We start from the raw sequence: 18,691 nt of genomic DNA on the forward strand, positions 1-18,691 counted from the left end.
GACACCAAAAGCTAAGCCAATTATTGAAATCAATCATTTTTGTCTGCATTGTGACATCATCCTCAGTGAAGGTAGAATGCTGCTTATGGCTAGGGACATACCTGCCTGGGACACAATCTGAGAGTTCAGACATGTCTCTCTTCATATAGGCCAGAGAGGTACATCTGAAGTCATTCACACCAATATGTAATATGACAGAGTCATAACGGTAATTGTTGCTGAGCAACTTGAGTGTATGCATGATTTGATGGATCCTCTCACCTAATAGGCAGCTGACCGTGACCTTCTCCCTGTTTAAACTGGTGGGGGGAACATCCGTGTGTCTCACTACTGAGTTGCCTATAACCAGTACATTTGGTTTTGAGGTGATTTACCTTAGAGGCTTAATTGCTGAGACACTAATACGTTTGTTGTTATGTGTGATGGTAGAATCTCTTCTTGTGCTTGTATGTGTATGTTGTTTGAGCTTGGGAGGTCTCTGGTCTTTTGGTAGGCTCTTAGCGAGTACCTCCACGTATGTGGGTTTATGTGTCTTGACCTTCTCTTGTGCTGGAGGGAAGGCGTGTATGCTGACAACCTGTTGTATGTCTTGCTTGTTGTTTTTGTGAGAGGACTGATTCTAATTTCATGGTATAGTCACATCTCTCTCATATTGTATTTGTCTGCTTTAGGAGCAAGTTGTTGTCAGTATACATGAGGCAATTGCTGCATTGCCTTAGAATGCCCATGTCATTCAGGTTATCTGGAGAAATGGTGGGGAGCAGTCCGTCCATTAGGGCATGTCTATGTTATAGTCACTAATGGTGAAATGGCTAGATTGATTTGCTTGTTAGACTAGCAAAGGTGGTTATTTTGTAGAAGGCTAAGTGTGGAAGACTGTGTCCACACCTCAGAATGTGCAGCTGAGTTGCTCATTGGATAGCAATGTACAGTTTTGTTGCGCATGGATGGGCTGTGGAGCTAAGGATGGTTTAATAGCAGATATCAAGGAAAATTTTAAGTTACTAATCGTTTGCGTCTATATACTGCAATGCCAAACCATAACACGGTGCTTAAATAGCAGTGAGGTAAAACTGATCTAATACATACTAGCTAATGTTATAGCCCAAAACTGAGCCCTTTTCCAAGAATCCCCCACTTAGAGGGGTCCTGTGCTGCACACTTCTGCCACAAGGATGCAAGAGGATATTCCTAATGGAGGATGTCTTCTTTTAGAGCTCAATTTCTTCCAAACTGCCTGGATTCATCAGATCTAAATCTAGTGTTTGCTAAAGTATCAGGATGCAACCTGCAGAACAAAACAGTCAAAGTAGCTACAACAGCAAATAAATGAAGCAGCAAAGCAGTAATTTACAGTGCAACAAGTACAGAGCAAGCTTAGATTACACTCACTCCTGTCTCTGGCAAGGTCGCCAAACTCGGAGCAGCTCTGCCACACTCTGTGTGTGTGTGTGTGTGTGTGTGTGTGTGCGTGCGTGCGTGCGTGCGTGCGTGCGTGTGTGTGTGTGTGTGTGTGTGTTGTCAGGAGATAGATGCTATCTTCTTACTTCAGTAATAATTAAGTTTAGCTCTTCAGTATGTTACCCCCTTTTTGTAATATAACTGTAAGGGCTAGTATCAACTCTTGACAACTTGTGTCTCATTCAGTTGTCCAATATATCTCAAATTCATAGAAAAATGTGAAATCTCATTCTGGGATCTATTATGAGAATGAAAACTGTGACACCTTTTATTCACTCACTCATTTCTTTTGTTCACTTTGCATGGTGATTGTTTATCCCATTAAGAACTGCAGTAGTCATTTGATAAGGTATGTCATTCCTCCCTGCTGGCAGGTTAGACAAAAGGTGCCTGGTGCTAAGTTAAGGAAAATTTAAATATGAGAATAATCTTTCAAATTGAAAAAGGAAATTTAAACGTGAGAAAAAATGTAAACTGAACAAGTATAGCAGATTTTTGTCTTATTTGTTCAGTTAAGACATTTTCTTACATTTAAACTACTTAAAAGCAATGACTACTGCAGTTTGAATATTCTGATCAAGTTAGACTGAAGTAATAATTCATAATATTGGATAGTAGTACCTCTAGTGTGCAGGCAGCACATGGCTTTACTTTGTGCATCATTAAATTTCACAGGTTATATATTTCTTCTTATTATTATAAGATAAATGTTGGTTACATGATATTTTACTATTCACTACAATATAATTAGGTTAGTTCATAGATTACAACAATACTAGGTTAACTGCCCTTTGGGCCATTTTAAGCCTAGCCAGTTACTCCTTGTCAGAATTAAACCCTGCACCTTGTGTCTGTAAGGTAAACACCTTAACCATTATACTATACAGCCTGCTTTGCCATTGTGTCCAGCTCTTATTAATATTTGACCTTATTGGAAATTCTTTCTATGACAGCATAGTAGTTCCTTGGTTAGCAATGATGCCTCACATCACTTGACTCTCTGATTTAGTTCCCAGGTAGGGTCCTTGTAGATTCTACATGTCATCCTGGCATCTACCTGGGCATTGCTGGGTGCTCTGACTTCTTTTTAAATACAACACATGTGCTGTAGATGGCTTGGTAATCCTCCAAATTCCCTATAGGTCTATGTGGAGTGAGTGAATGAGTTGCTGTACGTCCCATGATGGACTCGTATCCCTTTCAGATTAGTTCACTGTCTTTTGTGTGCATGCGCTAACAACATTTCTGTCTCCTCAGTAACCCTTAGTTGTCTAAAGTGAATCTAGTAAAGATCCTCAGTTTTAAAAATTTATAGAGACTGATCACATTTGCCTGATAATAAAAGCTCATAAATTAAAACTTGAAAACATGCATTCTCAGAATGCAACTACACAAGATGTCCAGTGTATGAGCAACTGTGACATAAAATAAATTTTACTAATTTATACCCCGCCTTTCCCTCAGACTACTGGGGCCACTTGCTCTTGAGAAAAAGAGTGATCACTGACAGGGAGTGTAATCGCTGTCTCACACTTTTCTCAGATGTGCACTTGCTAATAGGTGAGTATATCAACATCAGTCTACAAAAAGGAAGCAAGGAAGGTGAGAGCAAATTTGTACCTCAAGCCAGCCTGCTTAAGCAAATATATATCAATCTTGAGTAAGTGTTAGCCTGTAAAGTGAGTATCCAAGGATGAATGAAAGAATGAATGTCAATTCTTTCCTCGACCAACTTTAAAAAAATTGCCATACTTACCACATTTATATGTAACATATGAGACTGATAATGCAGCAAGTGCAGTAAAAGTAAGCAAATCGCAATAACTAGCTTTTCACATATTTGTAACCATAGAAACGTGGGAATGAATGTGGATAGTGTGCTTTTGTAACATTTTTGACCCTGCCTTGATACTATGAAGTAGTAAGAAGTCTGCATTAGTTCATGTCATAGTAATGTGGGTTCATTAAGTAGTAAGACGTCTGCATTAGCTCATGCCATAGTAATGTGGGTTCATTAAGTAGTAAGACGTCTGCATTAGTTCATGTCATAGTAATGTGGGTTCATTAAGTAGTAAGACGTCTGCATTAGTTCATGTCATAGTAATGTGGGTTCATTAAGTAGTAAGACGTCTGCATTAGTTCATGTCATAGTAATGTGGGTTCATTAAGTAGTAAGACGTCTGCATTAGTTCATGTCATAGTAATGTGGGTTCATTAAGTAGTAAGACGTCTGCATTAGTGCATATCATAGTAATGTTGGTTCATTAAGTAGTAAGACGTCTGCATTAGTTCATGTCATAGTAATGTGGGTTCATTAAGTAGTAAGACATCTGCATTAGTGCATATCATAGTAATGTTGGTTCATTAAGTAGTAAGACATCTGCATTAGTTCATGTCATAGTAATGTGGGTTCATTAAGTAGTAAGACGTCTGCATTAGTTCATATCATAGTAATGTGGGTTCATTAAGTAGTAAGACGTCTGCATTAGCTCATGCCATAGTAATGTGGGTTCATTAAGTAGTAAGACGTCTGCATTAGTTCATATCATAGTAATGTTGGTTCATTAAGTAGTAAGACATCTGCATTAGTTCATATCATAGTAATGTGGGTTCATTAAGTAGTAAGACATCTGCATTAGTTCATATCATAGTAATGTGGGTTCATTAAGTAGTAAGACGTCTGCATTAGTTCATGTCATAGTAATGTGGGTTCATTAAGTAGTAAGACATCTGCATTAGTGCATATCATAGTAATGTTGGTTCATTAAGTAGTAAGACATCTGCATTAGTTCATGTCATAGTAATGTGGGTTCATTAAGTAGTAAGACGTCTGCATTAGTTCATATCATAGTAATGTGGGTTCATTAAGTAGTAAGACATCTGCATTAGTTCATATCATAGTAATGTGGGTTCATTAAGTAGTAAGACGTCTGCATTAGCTCATGCCATAGTAATGTGGGTTCATTAAGTAGTAAGACGTCTGCATTAGTTCATATCATAGTAATGTTGGTTCATTAAGTAGTAAGACATCTGCATTAGTTCATATCATAGTAATGTGGGTTCATTAAGTAGTAAGACGTCTGCATTAGCTCATGCCATAGTAATGTGGGTTCATTAAGTAGTAAGACGTCTGCATTAGTTCATGTCATAGTAATGTGGGTTCATTAAGTAGTAAGACGTCTGCATTAGTTCATGTCATAGTAATGTGGGTTCATTAAGTAGTAAGACGTCTGCATTAGTTCATGTCATAGTAATGTGGGTTCATTAAGTAGTAAGACGTCTGCATTAGTTCATATCATAGTAATGTGGGTTCATTAAGTAGTAAGACGTCTGCATTAGTTCATGTCATAGTAATGTGGGTTCATTAAGTAGTAAGACGTCTGCATTAGTTCATGTCATAGTAATGTGGGTTCATTAAGTAGTAAGACGTCTGCATTAGTTCATGTCATAGTAATGTGGGTTCATTAAGTAGTAAGACGTCTGCATTAGTTCATGTCATAGTAATGTGGGTTCATTAAGTAGTAAGATGTCTGCATTAGTTCATATCATAGTAATGTGGGTTCATTAAGTAGTAAGACGTCTGCATTAGTTCATGTCATAGTAATGTGGGTTCATTAAGTAGTAAGACGTATGCATTAGTTCATGTCATAGTAATGTGGGTTCATTAAGTAGTAAGACGGCTGCATTAGTTCATGTCATAGTAATGTGGGTTCATTAAGTAGTAAGACGTCTGCATTAGTTCATGTCATAGTAATGTGGGTTCATTAAGTAGTAAGACGTCTGCATTTGTTCATGTCATAGTAATGTGGGTTCATTAAGTAGTAAGACGTCTGCATTAGTTCATGTCATAGTAATGTGGGTTCATTAAGTAGTAAGACGTCTGCATTAGTGCATATCATAGTAATGTTGGTTCATTAAGTAGTAAGACATCTGCATTAGTTCATGTCATAGTAATGTGGGTTCATTAAGTAGTAAGACATCTGCATTAGTTCATATCATAGTAATGTGGGTTCATTAAGTAGTAAGACGTCTGCATTAGTTCATGTCATAGTAATGTGGGTTCATTAATTAGTAAGACGTCTGCATTAGTTCATGTCATAGTAATGTTGGTTCATTAAGTAGTAAGACGTCTGCATTAGTTCATATCATAGTAATGTGGGTTCATTAAGTAGTAAGACGTCTGCATTAGTGCATATCATAGTAATGTTGGTTCATTAAGTAGTAAGACATCTGCATTAGTTCATGTCATAGTAATGTGGGTTCATTAAGTAGTAAGACGTCTGCATTAGTTCATATCATAGTAATGTGGGTTCATTAAGTAGTAAGACATGTCATAGTAATGTGGGTTAATTTTTATCTTCTTCTGCTTCTTTAGGCAGCCTATTCTGATAAGTTGTTCCGCCATGAAGGCTGGCCTTTGTGTCTACATGAGAAGGTCGTAATCCAACTATCTGCTCTCAACCCCCTGCTTTTGCGACCTGGTGACTTTTATCTGCAAGTTGAACCCTTTAGAGACCAATCTGCTCGTATTGTACTGAAATGTCTGTCTCGAGACCTCAGCCATGTTGATGACATCCCAATACCAGAAATATCCTATCCCTGCATTTTCACACTGGAGTGGCTCAAGGAACTGAATTGTGATTGTAATGGAGATCCTTTGCGTGTTTGCCTACTTACAACAGACAGTGGCATTGTCAAAGTGCCGTGGTCTGAAATAGCAACCCCTGAGTTTATTAATAAAGCCAGAACAGAACTAATCTCTCCACTGAATTTTCCTTCTGTTGAAAATGAGGTGTTAGACTCTGGTGATTTCAAAAGAACGCAACCAACATTACAAAGTAGCAATGCACTTTCTTCCAGTGTACATGTACCATGTTGTTGTACAAGCAATAAAATCACTATGGCATGTGCACAAAACCAGTGTCATTTTATCAAAGCTGACCAAAGTGTTTCAGTGGTGAAGCCCATAGGATTGGTCACACCAAGTACATCGGACAGAGTAACTCAGAATCTGGAAGGAGACTATGTGGATCTGCTGGAATTTACAAAAAGGAACAGCACCAATGGCCTTACTTCAGCTTCTGTTGGCAGGATGTTTACTGACTTAATACCTCCTAATAAACAAAAGTCAAAACCTTCCCCAGAGTCTGTGCCCTCTACAGTCCCAAACGGTGATGGCTCTTTAGTTGAAGACTCTGTTCAGTGGCCATGCGAAGGAACACAAAAGTCCACTGAGGATCTTTGCACACCATGTATGAGAAGAAAGTTTGCCAAAGATCCAAAATTCCAGGAAATAAGGTGTCGTTATCGAGAGTCTTACAAGGCTGCCCTCTTAAACCCAGTAGACCTTGATGCCGGCATTATGACAGCCATTTTGGAAGAGCCTGAGGAGCTCAGGGACAGTTTTGCATTGACAGATGAGGTCACAGACATTCCAAACAATCCTACTTACTGTAGAAGGGAGTCCAAAGATCAGCTTTTTTCTGTATCTCAATCTTCTGAGAACAAAATGCCTGAAGAAGTGGCTGAATCTGAGGAGACAAGCATAACACAGACTCCTGTTAAAGACAACTTTCAAAATTCTAGTATACCTCAAGAATCCCCTGTTTCCTCAGACTGTAAAAGTTCCACAACAATAGGGTCTCTTATTACAGAAAATAAGGCTATGTGTCAGAAAGATCAAGGATTAGCCACAACTGCAGAGGATGGTATTACCTTAAAAATGATATCCTTTGTGAACTCTAAGAAGATATCTTCTGTAAGCTGTGGATCTAACAAGACAACTAAACACAAAATAGCAGAAAAGGGTAAAGGTAAGATTTTAAATGTGCTCCTCAAGCTGCAGATGGTGTAATACTGTTTATAACCGATCACTAATATGTGCAATGCTTACATTTGGAGACATAGTATGGTTTCATTGTTGGTTATATGGGATTTTAGGTTCAATCACTGTAACCAATGCTCTTGTTTCATAGATACTTCATGTACAACCTTGTGGATTTAACTAAATTCCCTGAAAAATACAAGTAAAATAAAATATGGTAGAGATTTGAATCAGTCGGGTAGGACTGCTTAGAATAATTGTGCAGTGAAGGAAGAAGGTAGCTACCACCTGATAAATGTAGCAGCTGCCCTGAGCAAGAATTCTCAGCTGGAGCGTCTTCTGTGTGGACTCTGCATGTCCTCCCCACGTTCGAGTGACGTTTAAAGGCATGCAGGTAGGTGTGTGCGTGAATGGGTGTGCCTTCTTTGAAGGTTGGGCATTGAGCTGGCACCTCGGCACCGTAAAAATCCACTGCCAATCATTAGTAGACCGGAGTTCCACTGTGGCGACCCCTAACCGGGAAAAGCCAAAAGACATTAGTTTAGACTCCTGTCCCTACTAAACCAACCAAAAGCTCAAGAAATGAATGACAGTTGTGCAAAACTAACATGAGGCATGCCCTGTTGACATAAGACAGACTTAAATGCATGTAACCCCTCTATGACACCTTTTGATACATCATGAGCAACCCTATGACACTGTTCAAGTGGAACCTAGATGAGTGGATGGGGCACCATAAATTCTTACTGGGGATAGTGCTCACATCCCTCTTAGACATGGGCCATCATCACTAAATGCAATCTTGGGTATTGACTAGTGCCGCTACAGTATTACATTGGGTTGAAATGGCTAGGCTCAAAATGACCTCTGGGTTGATAGCCTAGTAATCTTCTATGATCCTATGATCCTATGTAACTGACACAGGTGAAAACAAAAACTGGGAAGTTTGGGTGAATATCAACATTTTATATATATATGGATTAGAAGTAGAAAGAAAAGGCTACAATGTAGTTGTGAAGTCATTTTTCCTAGGTTAGTCCAACTATTTGACTACTCGCTGCATGAAGATTCTGTACTTTTTAAGGTACTGTTTACAGGTTATTTTTTTGTTCAGGTGTCTAGCTTCATGCTTTGTGTCTTCTGTTTGTCAGCTGATTAATCTGTTTCTCTGTCAGTTAATTAACATTTCCTATAATGTTTTATTTTATATGTTTATGAACCATAATCATTTTTAGTTTAATTTATAACTGCACTCCAATCATGCAGTTTGCTTTTGTGTTGACTTCTGGACACCTTGTCACATTGGCTAGCGCAGTCTGGGGAGGGCACAAAGTTAGCCCCTGGTGGTGGCTAACTGAAACCATACAGAAAGTGTGTTGTTAAACTTTGTGCAGAGAGAGAGGTTTCTACTGCTGTCATATACCAGCTTTAAAATTTGTTGCTGTGTTACGCAACACCCTTCTGTGTTTATACATATGCACGCAGTGCCCTTGTTTGCGTCTTGTGCTTCATTGGTCCCGGTACATTACCCCACATACTGTTATTTGGGTGATTTGGGTGATGAGTCCTCCAAGTATGAATTCTCTGTCATTTCAGTGCATTGGCAGACACCCTTTCCTAAAGTGTTGTGTCCCTGAAATTAAGGAAACTTCACTTACATATTTTTTTTATTTTATTTTTTTGTTGTCCATAAGACCAGTCCAATGGCTCCCCTTCTTGCACTCAACTGACCCATTATTTCCTCCATTAGGGTAACAACCTTCTAGCTATTTGTTCCCTGATATTGATGAGAGTCAAGTGGTTTGGATCAATCCAGCCTGCACATCTTGCGGACAGTTCTCTCTCTGTCCCACAACAGCCCTGCAAGCTCTGTTATAGCTGCCTTTGGGATGGGACTATGCAACCTTCTGACTAAGTAACACATCACTTATGGAGTGAGCATGCCAGATTCTACTTGTTGCCACTGATATACCTGTATTCCTGCAGGTGCTGCCAATGCCATGAGCTAAGCTGCCCCCCCCAGGCATGCTAGCATCACCGTCTTACTCCCATCCTCTCTTTCCTGGTCCCTCTACCACCCAAGACACTATGTGGTGCAGTCAAAGATTTATATTTCTAAGCAAGAGGACTTGGTCCTGTAATTATAACTGTTATAGTATTTTACATTGTAGCTTCTGTTTATCCCTTTCTGTTACTGTCCCTAAAATTCACACTCAAATTACTTAGATATACTTTGTGTGCCCACTATCTGTCTTCAGGATGCAAGCAAGTATCAATCCCTGAAATAAAGAAAAACATTTTCATTTTCCTATCTGAGAAGAAGAAAATTGCATCAGTTCAACAGTAATTGAATCTGAGCAATATATATGTGTGTATGTATGCAGGGTGCAGGGATGAAGATTAAACTTATTAGACCATCAAGATAAGAAACTGGGAGATTCTCAGTCTGTTAGGTTTTTGATTAAAAAATTGTTCATGTCTTTTTTAATTGCATTGACTAAAACTATCTACTTGATAAAGTGCTTTTTACAGCTTAATGAGTGGCCAATACCTGGACATGTAGTAACCATAGGAACGCTGTTATTAATATGCCATCTTCTAAGATCCACCTCATAAACTATGACATCATCATTGTGCACTTTTGTTACAAGAACATTTGGAATGACTCAGAGAAATTACTTGAGTAATTTTTTGCTATGTGTTTTCCTCGCACATGTCTGCTGAACATCAAGACCCCCCCCAATTTGTACACAGCCCATTCATTTCCTTACCTGTAGATTTCACTTGGGATCTGAGCTGTTCAGAGGTCTGGGATCTGAGCTGTTCAGAGGTTTCCATTATTCATGTGACAAGAAGAATGCTTTATGCCCTCACTGGCATCCCAGGATTGAGGGCATTTTGTCATAGCCTAACCCAATTGGCAGGGGGAGGTTGCATGATCCTCATAAAAGAGAAGACCCACAGTGCCTTCCCTATGTGAGTACATATTTCTACGTAGCTGTATTGAAGTTGGGCATTGCATTTGTATCCCTGCACCTCCTATTAGGAAATGAGGTAGTGTGCATCCAGCTCCACCCCCCCCCCCGGTTGAGCACATCCAACCTCTCCAGCCAGATGCATGAGGTACTCAAGCTACTAAGCTACTATTTAGACTTGATTCACCTAGGTTACAGTCAGGGCTTTGTCTTTGTATTCCACTGCAGCTGGCACTCACTTAATACACTTTTTGGCCATTGTAGAGATCCAGTACAGGTGAAATAAAATATATTTAGTGTGTATTAAGTATGCACAAGTCTGTATTTAAAACTGTATCTAATCAAAATTTCTATATCTCTCCATGTATCTAAAGAGCTATATCTGTGTGTGTGTGTTGGGGGGCACAGCCCCCCACATGAGGGTTGCGGGGGGGCTTGCCTCCTGCATTAAAAATGCTTTCAGTATACACACACACACACACACACACACACACACACACACACACACACACACATATATAGAGAGACAGATAGCTAGATAGTTATGTATGAGTGCACACAAAAACCATATCAGCAAGAGATGAGCTGGTGAATGCTGTATCAGTGGTTGCAAATTTAGCCAGTGCTAAAGTTGAACAGCATCATGTCATGGACAGGATCTAAAAATGCTGTGCTTTTTAATTCATAACGTAATGTCCAGGCATATAAAAATGTGAGGTAAGAATACTGAAAACCATCAAAGTTATGAGTCCAAATTTAATGTGGCCTACAAAATCTCTTTAGTAATACCTATCCAGATTTTCCAATGTAGCATGATCTTTACAGCTGTTTACATCCCATAAAAGTGATCCCTAAGGTATTTTCAATCCAAGCCAAGCTATTTTTTTTTAAATTTGATAGGAAATGTTTTCCTTGCATAATCTCCTAGGTAAGACAATAAAATTGCTACTTTGGTTCATAAGGTAGAATTAGGGTTATGTTGCAGGTCTGGGGTCGAAGTATTGAAAACCATCAAAAATTTAAGCAAATTCTAGAAAGACAGTTTAAAAGCTTAAAGCAAGATAGCTTGACATTGACCAAGCAGTCCCAAGTGACCTGAAACTGCATTTTTTCTAATCAACTGAGTGTGATAGTTTTTATTTTTAAGACTCGGACATCACTGTGAATCCTAAGATGAGATTTCTCATTTAAATTGTGGTGCACAATCATTCAGAAAATCAGTTCTGAGTATTTTGAGTAGTTTTGACATGTTATAGTATTACTAAAATGCATTGAGAATTTGTCTCAATAATATTGTTGTCTCCTACCGGTTACAAGCATATATTCCTATTTGTAAGCACAGTGACACACCTGTCAGCATTTAGTATATTGGTTTCTTCTTGTCAAGTACATTTAACATCTCATTTTATAGACACTGGCCATTTTTAATTGAAACATCATTACCAGCACTGACTGAGTTTAAATAAAAAAACTTCACTCCCTGAAAGTACTCCTCAACCTGAAGAATGCAGACATATGTGCAGTCACGGAAACATGTTTCAGAACAATGGGAAGCACTCCGGCTATCAAAGGCTACAATGCCTATTATATATTTCGATTCCCCTCATCTCGTGATAAAACAAATGGAGGAAGTATTTTGGTGTTCATAAAGGACAAATACACTTCTAGACTCATTCAACAACATGACTTGCTTGTGCTGCTCCATGCTCAACTAAGCATAGGTGCAACCTGCTGTCATATCTTTGCTAGCTGTAGATCCCCTAACATGAGTCTGGAAAACCACACGTCCTACCTAAACCAACTGGAATCTCTTAACATTCAGCCTAACACCATGCTTATGGGTGACTTCAACTACTCCTTCATAAACTCGGACCTATATATGACCCATAATTAACTTGCTTAGAGGTTTTTGGACTTTGTCAATGCAAATACTCTGGAGCAACTAGTTAGCTCCCCAACTAGAGGTACAAATATCCCAGATCTAGTACTCACAAACATGAGAGGATGCTGCTTCCTCTTGTGCACTAACTCCTCCCTGGTAAGATCTGACCACAAAATGATCTACTTTAGTATTAAAACTAACCTAGGACCCCCATCAAACTCCGAACCTGTTAAGAACATTGCTAAGGCCAGTTACCTCAAACTAAGTGACAGCTTATTAAACTACCAAGCCCCTTAGAATCTAGAAGACAATGAGGCCTACTCTGAGCTGTACACAAAAGCACTGTGCAACCACATTCATAGCTGCATAGAGGAGACAGTACCTGCTGAAATCAAAGCTATTATTACTGACAAAAATAACCACCTTGGTAGACTGCTAGCATACATAGGCTATTCAACAAAAGGAAAGAAATCCTCTCCAAAGCCACGAAGGAACAGACAAAACAATGCAAAAAAGACACTCACCAGTGTAAACAAACAAATTAGAGAGCTGGTCAAATCTTCCAAAGCAAGCTATGAGGCAAAGATAGCCTCCCAGGTGAGATATAATCCAAAGAATTTGAATTATGTTCACGACCTCAGGAGAAATGCTCAGTAATGTGTTGAGTTAACTGTGAACGGGAACACTTACAGCCAGCCTGAAACTATAGCAAATCTGCTGACTGACATGTTCGGTTCAAACTCCCCCCCCATCACCTCCTACCACACCCAAAGCAATACCAACAAACATCCCCCTACTGATCATTATGAGGGAACGGGTCCTTAATGCACTCACTAAAGCCAAAAGCACAGCCTACACCATACCTCTCAAGTGTACCTAATTATGAGGAAAGTTCCTCATTTGGGGACTTAAAAACAGCCATGTTCCCCAAAGTTCCACACTGGAAGGATCTTTCACACATTAAGTGTTAGCATTTTTTAACTGATATCTATGACAAATAGAACTGAATCATAGTAATTAATTAATTAATTAATTAATTAATTAATTAATTAATTAATTAATTAATTAAAAGAACTATTATATAATTAAATATATCACATTTCATCCATCCTATTAGCTTCCCAGATGAAGTTATTAGTAAGCTGTTAGTGAGTGTTCTACATTTTACCCATTTGTTCTACATTATGAAAGGTAGTGTTCCTCATTTTGGAGAGGGAATGTTGACAGCTATGGCCTACATGGGCCTGACAACATTCTTAATAATTCTTAAATAGCTTAAAACAGAATCTACTAGGGTCACTAGAAACTCTGTTTAACCATAGCCTCCAGATGGGCTTTATCCCAGAGGAATGGAGGACTGTAACAGTCATCACTCTGTACAAGAGGGACCAATCAACTGACCTAGGGAACTACAGGCCTATAAGCCTAATCAGTCTTATCTGCAAGGCCATGGAGAAAATTATAATAGACCTGATTTATAATGACATAAGAACTCTCCAAATGCTGGACCAGACCCAATTTGGCTTTGTCAAAGGGTGGTCTTGCTGCTCAATTTGGTGGACTTCTTCGAGAAAGTCACCAGGGCCATGGATGAGGGTAAAACAGTACACACCATTTATCTAGACCTGGCCAAAGCTTTCGACAAAATCTTTCAGACCTGGGGATCATAGATAAACTTACTGAGTTAGACATAAATCCTTACATCATCAGATGGATAGCCAACTGCCTCACTGGTGGGACACATATTGTCCGGATAGGTGAAACCACTTACAATACGAAACCTCTTACTAGCGGTGTCCCACGGCGCTCAGTGTTGGGACCCCTTCTGTTTGGTATATACTTCTCTGAAGTTAAGGCCAATGTTGGAGGCCTCTGGCTCACCAAGTTTGCCAATGACTGTAAACTGGGAGCAATCAGTCAATCCCCAAATGATGTTGACATCCTACAAACAGGCCTAAAAATGACAAACTACTGATGCCAAAACCATAGTCTGAGACTAAATGCTAAAAAATGCACAATCATACCCTTCAGTAAATCAGATATCCCTGAAATTTATATTATTGACAACACACCTCTAAAAGTAGTACCTGTGGTGACGGACCTAGGAACACATATAAATAGTAACCTATACTTTGACCACCAGCTAGCTACAGTAGTGAATAAATTCTTCTGTGTGGCTCAACTTATAAGTAAAGGCATGGCATTGAGATCACAGGAAGGCATAGTGCCATTGCAGTCTGTCCTCATCAGGCCCATAATTGAGTACAGCGCTCCCTTCTCCATGTACCTAACCAGGCACTTACACCAAATGTAGTGGCCGCAGAGGTTTGTCACAAAAAGAAATACAAAACATAAGATGCATGTCTTATGCAGACCGACTAAAGGCCCTATCCCTTTACCCTATCTAATATAGTTTATGAGAGAGGATTTATGCCTTACCCATAAGGCATTCTCAGATACAGCCTTGATAAAAATGTTATATATTCACAAGAAAAATTATATGAGGGTTACATGTTCCATGAACCTGAACCTTATTTTGTGACTCTAACAGAACTGGCTGGAGAGACAGATTCTTATCCCAAAGGCTACCTTGTCTATGAAATAAACTTCCCATCTTCATGAAACAAAGCCCGTCCCTTACTCTGTTCAAAAGGAATTTGGATAAATGGATGGGGAACTGTAAATTCACTCCTGGAGTACTGCCCATGTCCCTTATGGACAGAGGTAGCCTATAAAATGACTCAGGGCTCCAACACCCAAAGACCCATTACACTGATATTACTCTCTCCCATATCTGGGGAATTAAGATACAATATTGTTATATCCTGGATATTATTGGCTAGTCTTGTAAAGGCTCTTGTGCCATTAGCCTAGTAATTACCTATGATCTTATGGCACCAGGACACTATTTTTAATGTAACACATGCAATTTATTCTTCAAGGGCAGCAAGCACTACATTTGTAGATGAAACACTGAAATGAAAAATGGTTTACCAGCAGTAAGCTCTGCATTAGTAATAGCTCTCTTTAATGTGGAATTATTTAGATGATTTTTGCTTCTGCAGAGATTGTGTATATTAACTTAGCATATGTTATCAGCTGGTTGGTATTCCTTATCCTCTTTTAAATACTGTTTTATTATGGCTGGATCTTAAAGTATGATGCTGGTGATCTTTATATAGTTTCAAGTATTTCATCCAAAGCTACCAATAAAGTCTGTAATATTTTTTTTTTCATAACAACAATGGGTATAAGCAGTCAACAAAGAGGTTATAACCACTTGTGGGGGTGTGGGACTTTCAGTGAATGAAATTACCTTATCCTCTTATCATCTGTTCATTTTTAAACAGTCAGTCAGACTTTGCCGGACTAGTGTGTGTGTGTGTGTGTGTGTGTGTGTGTGTGTGTGTGTATGTGTGTGTGTGTGTGTGTGTGTGTGTGTGAGACAAGCTGGAATACTATCGCTGGTATGTGTATGTGTGAAATAAATTATTGTTGTTAATTGTTTGACACTGATGTCTGAAAAGGATGTAGTCATCAATGTAGGTATAATTCCTGGGTTTGGGAATGTCTGTAGATATAAAGGTATGCATAATCTGTGACTGGCCAGATGTACTTTCAATGAATGTGGGTTTCAAGGGAAGAGAAGTTTATTGCTGCTTATGCTGTCTGCTTTCAATGTGAAAGTATTTTGTTTTGTTTCCTTTAGCAAAAAGCAATCTGCGTTTCTGCTATAAAATTTGAAAAAAAAAATGAAATAAAGGTTTTAAATCAAATCTCTGTAAGCATTTTAAAAGTAAAGAAGAAAATAGTCAGCAGACTGACAGGTTTGAATAGTGTTTATGGTAATTGGGGAGAGACAGACAAGTAAGGTTGCCAAGGGGGGTCCCTGGTCCATTATCCTACCTATGGTCCTATTTGACCATGATCTGACTCTGGGAAGCAGTATTACCTATGTGTTCCCATCAGAAGGTGGGACATAGTATCATCCATGGTAGGAAAGGATGGTTACCGTGAGAGGGTGGGACGTAGAATTATCTGTGATAATGGAGAAAATTAGTATGAGAAGGAGGGAAGTAATATTATTCATGCAGTAATCACTATACTGTGTATCCTTCAGAACCCTGCATATCCACTATTGAGAATATATGAAAAATAAGGATGTACTGAAATACTTGCAAGCCTGCACTAAGACACTCCAGGTTACAGTTTTGGAAACAAACTACTGCAGGAACAAAATGATTCATTTTAAAACTGGAAAGGATCAATTCAGAAAATTCGAAAGTAAGCTGAACCTTTTTCACAAATAGATAGGAAAATACTTTCTATAATAATACAGAAAGGGAAAAATGCAAAAATCAAATGCAAAGGAATTTTAAGGGAAAAGATGCTGCAGAGAAGAAAAATGGGCAGCCTCCACAAGCTCATTCAATGCTTATTTATTAACGATGCCTATATTTCTAAATATCAGGCAAATGAGTCCAGTATTCAAGAGTGTAGACATGCACATAAATATTTTTGTGGGAATCAGCTGGGATTTAAAGGAATGCTGCAGCTAGTATCACTCAGCTATCGCACGCTTCAATCACAGAAATAAAGAGATTCAGCAAAATAAATCACATTCCTTTTTTTTTCTCACCCACCCAGCTAAATTCACAGATATTGAACAAATGTGCTGCTGTTGTAAACATGGATCCCCAGAGAGATGTAAGCCTAGATGGTAATCTGTTTTTACTGTCCTGTATGTCTGATCAAAAGTCACACCAGGCCAAAGAACATTGTGTTATAATTTGCTTAATTAAGGATATCCTTTTGCATTTTGACTGTTCTGTTAGTCTGCCCAAACGTAATTTTTTTCCCATCACAAAGTGCTTTTCCTTCCTTTTAACCCAACCCTAAGTACAGCTTACAACAAAAATGTAGTTTAAGTAGTACTTTAACTGAATTATGATTGAACCAGTTTTTCTCCACACCAGTCTAACTTTTTCTAAAATCTTGCATTATTTTTGTGTGGTCTTGGTCACAATATTATTTGATATCATGTAGGCTTTGAGGAGTAACTACAACTCAGGCTTGTGTTTCCTTAATAAAATTCTTAGACAGGACAGCTCAGTGGCTGAGTAGAAAGACCTCCAGTGCACTGCTCTAGGTTCACAAATTGCAATGTTGATGCAAAATCTAATGTTTTACCTGAATTAGAGTAATATTTAAAACTTGCCTCTGTTCTTATAGGTTCATAGGTTCATACTAGGCTAGCAGTCTACAAACTATTAAATGCCAAGTCAACAACCAGAGGTTAGAATCAAACCATGTGCCTTATATCTGTGAGATAAAGATCTGAACCATTATTGCAGCCCTTCCCCACTATTTTTACTCATGCACTAGTTGGAGGCTATGGTTTAACAGTGACATCAGTGGTCCTGATTGGGTCAGGTTTCAGGCCATTTAGGAGGCAACCTGGAATATTACTGGGGGCCATAGATGCAGTGTTTTAGAGAGTGATTCTCAGTTAGAGCATCTTCTGTGTGGTGACATGCATGAATGGGTGTTCCTTCGTTGAAGGCTGTGCGTTAGGCCCGGCAAGCCAGCACGTAAAAATCTACTGCCAATCATTAGTGGACCGGAGTTCCGCTATGGCGACCCCTAACTGGGAAAAGCTGAAAAACACAACAACAACTGAGGACCTGTTCTGTAGTGATAGCTGGGGGAGTTTTGTTTGATGGTATTTCCTAGGGGAGCAGCTAGGGTGAGAGAGGGATAAAATTGAAGCTGGATTTGTTGGCAGGCTGATTTGCATTATCTTCCATCTCCATGTAGGTGGCTCTATTTATAATCAGCTGTGTGCCGCCTTTGTGGTTTTAGACACACCTAAAGAAAGCCTTATGGTTATCCTTTGTCTGGGAGGCTATCTTGACCTCAGATTTGGCTTTAGTGGGCTTAATTTGTAGACTTAGTTCTTTGTTTAAATTGTTGATAGTGTTTTACCATGCAAGGTGTAACACTTCCTAATCTTGGCTATGACTTTTTTCTTTTGTTGCACAATCTGTTTATTTTTGATTCTACTGGGGCAGTTTGTTTTTAGAGTTAGTTCTGAGTTTGTTTCTAGGAGTCACAGATGTCTCTATTGACATGATTGTACATGGTTTCTGTGAACAATTCTGCATAGGCAGGTACATTTTCAGGGTGTGGGAGGGGCTTCAAATTTTGACAGGTTATCACTTAATAGTAGGAAGCTTGCCTTAGAATAGTTCCTAAATGTTATAGGCTTCTGTTACAGAACTGATTTTTATTAAGAAGGAAACAGCTTTGTTGTCTGACCTTACTAGAGAGAGAATACTACACTGGGGGATTCAGCATTCTCCCATGTTTGTGAGTACCAAGTTGAGTATGTTAGTGCACATAGTGGGCATATGGACTATCTGGTCCAGGATGTTTGTACATTCAAAGTCAAGGAATCTCTGGGCCTTTACGTTTGGGGTCATGTATGTATTCCATTTTATAATAGAGGTGGTTTAAGTCACCCACAAATATAGTATGCCCAAGTATGAG

The 18,691-nt window shown here is 38.9% G+C and overlaps 1 protein-coding gene across 1 annotated transcript in view; it reads left to right on the top strand.

The window, feature by feature from the left end:
- The window catches only part of KIAA1755 (KIAA1755 ortholog), a 986,731-nt gene that overhangs the window by 268,435 nt on the left and 699,605 nt on the right, over positions 1-18,691 (top strand). The window contains exon 3 of the mRNA XM_044090195.1: positions 5,837-7,274. Coding sequence (XP_043946130.1) covers positions 5,837-7,274 — 1,438 coding nt within the window. The remainder of the gene's footprint in view (positions 1-5,836; positions 7,275-18,691) is intronic.

Source organism: Protopterus annectens, chromosome 12.part0 (assembly GCF_019279795.1).
Source record: "Protopterus annectens isolate FY-2018-M chromosome 12.part0, PAN1.0, whole genome shotgun sequence".
Lineage (NCBI taxonomy): Eukaryota > Metazoa > Chordata > Ceratodontiformes > Protopteridae > Protopterus > Protopterus annectens.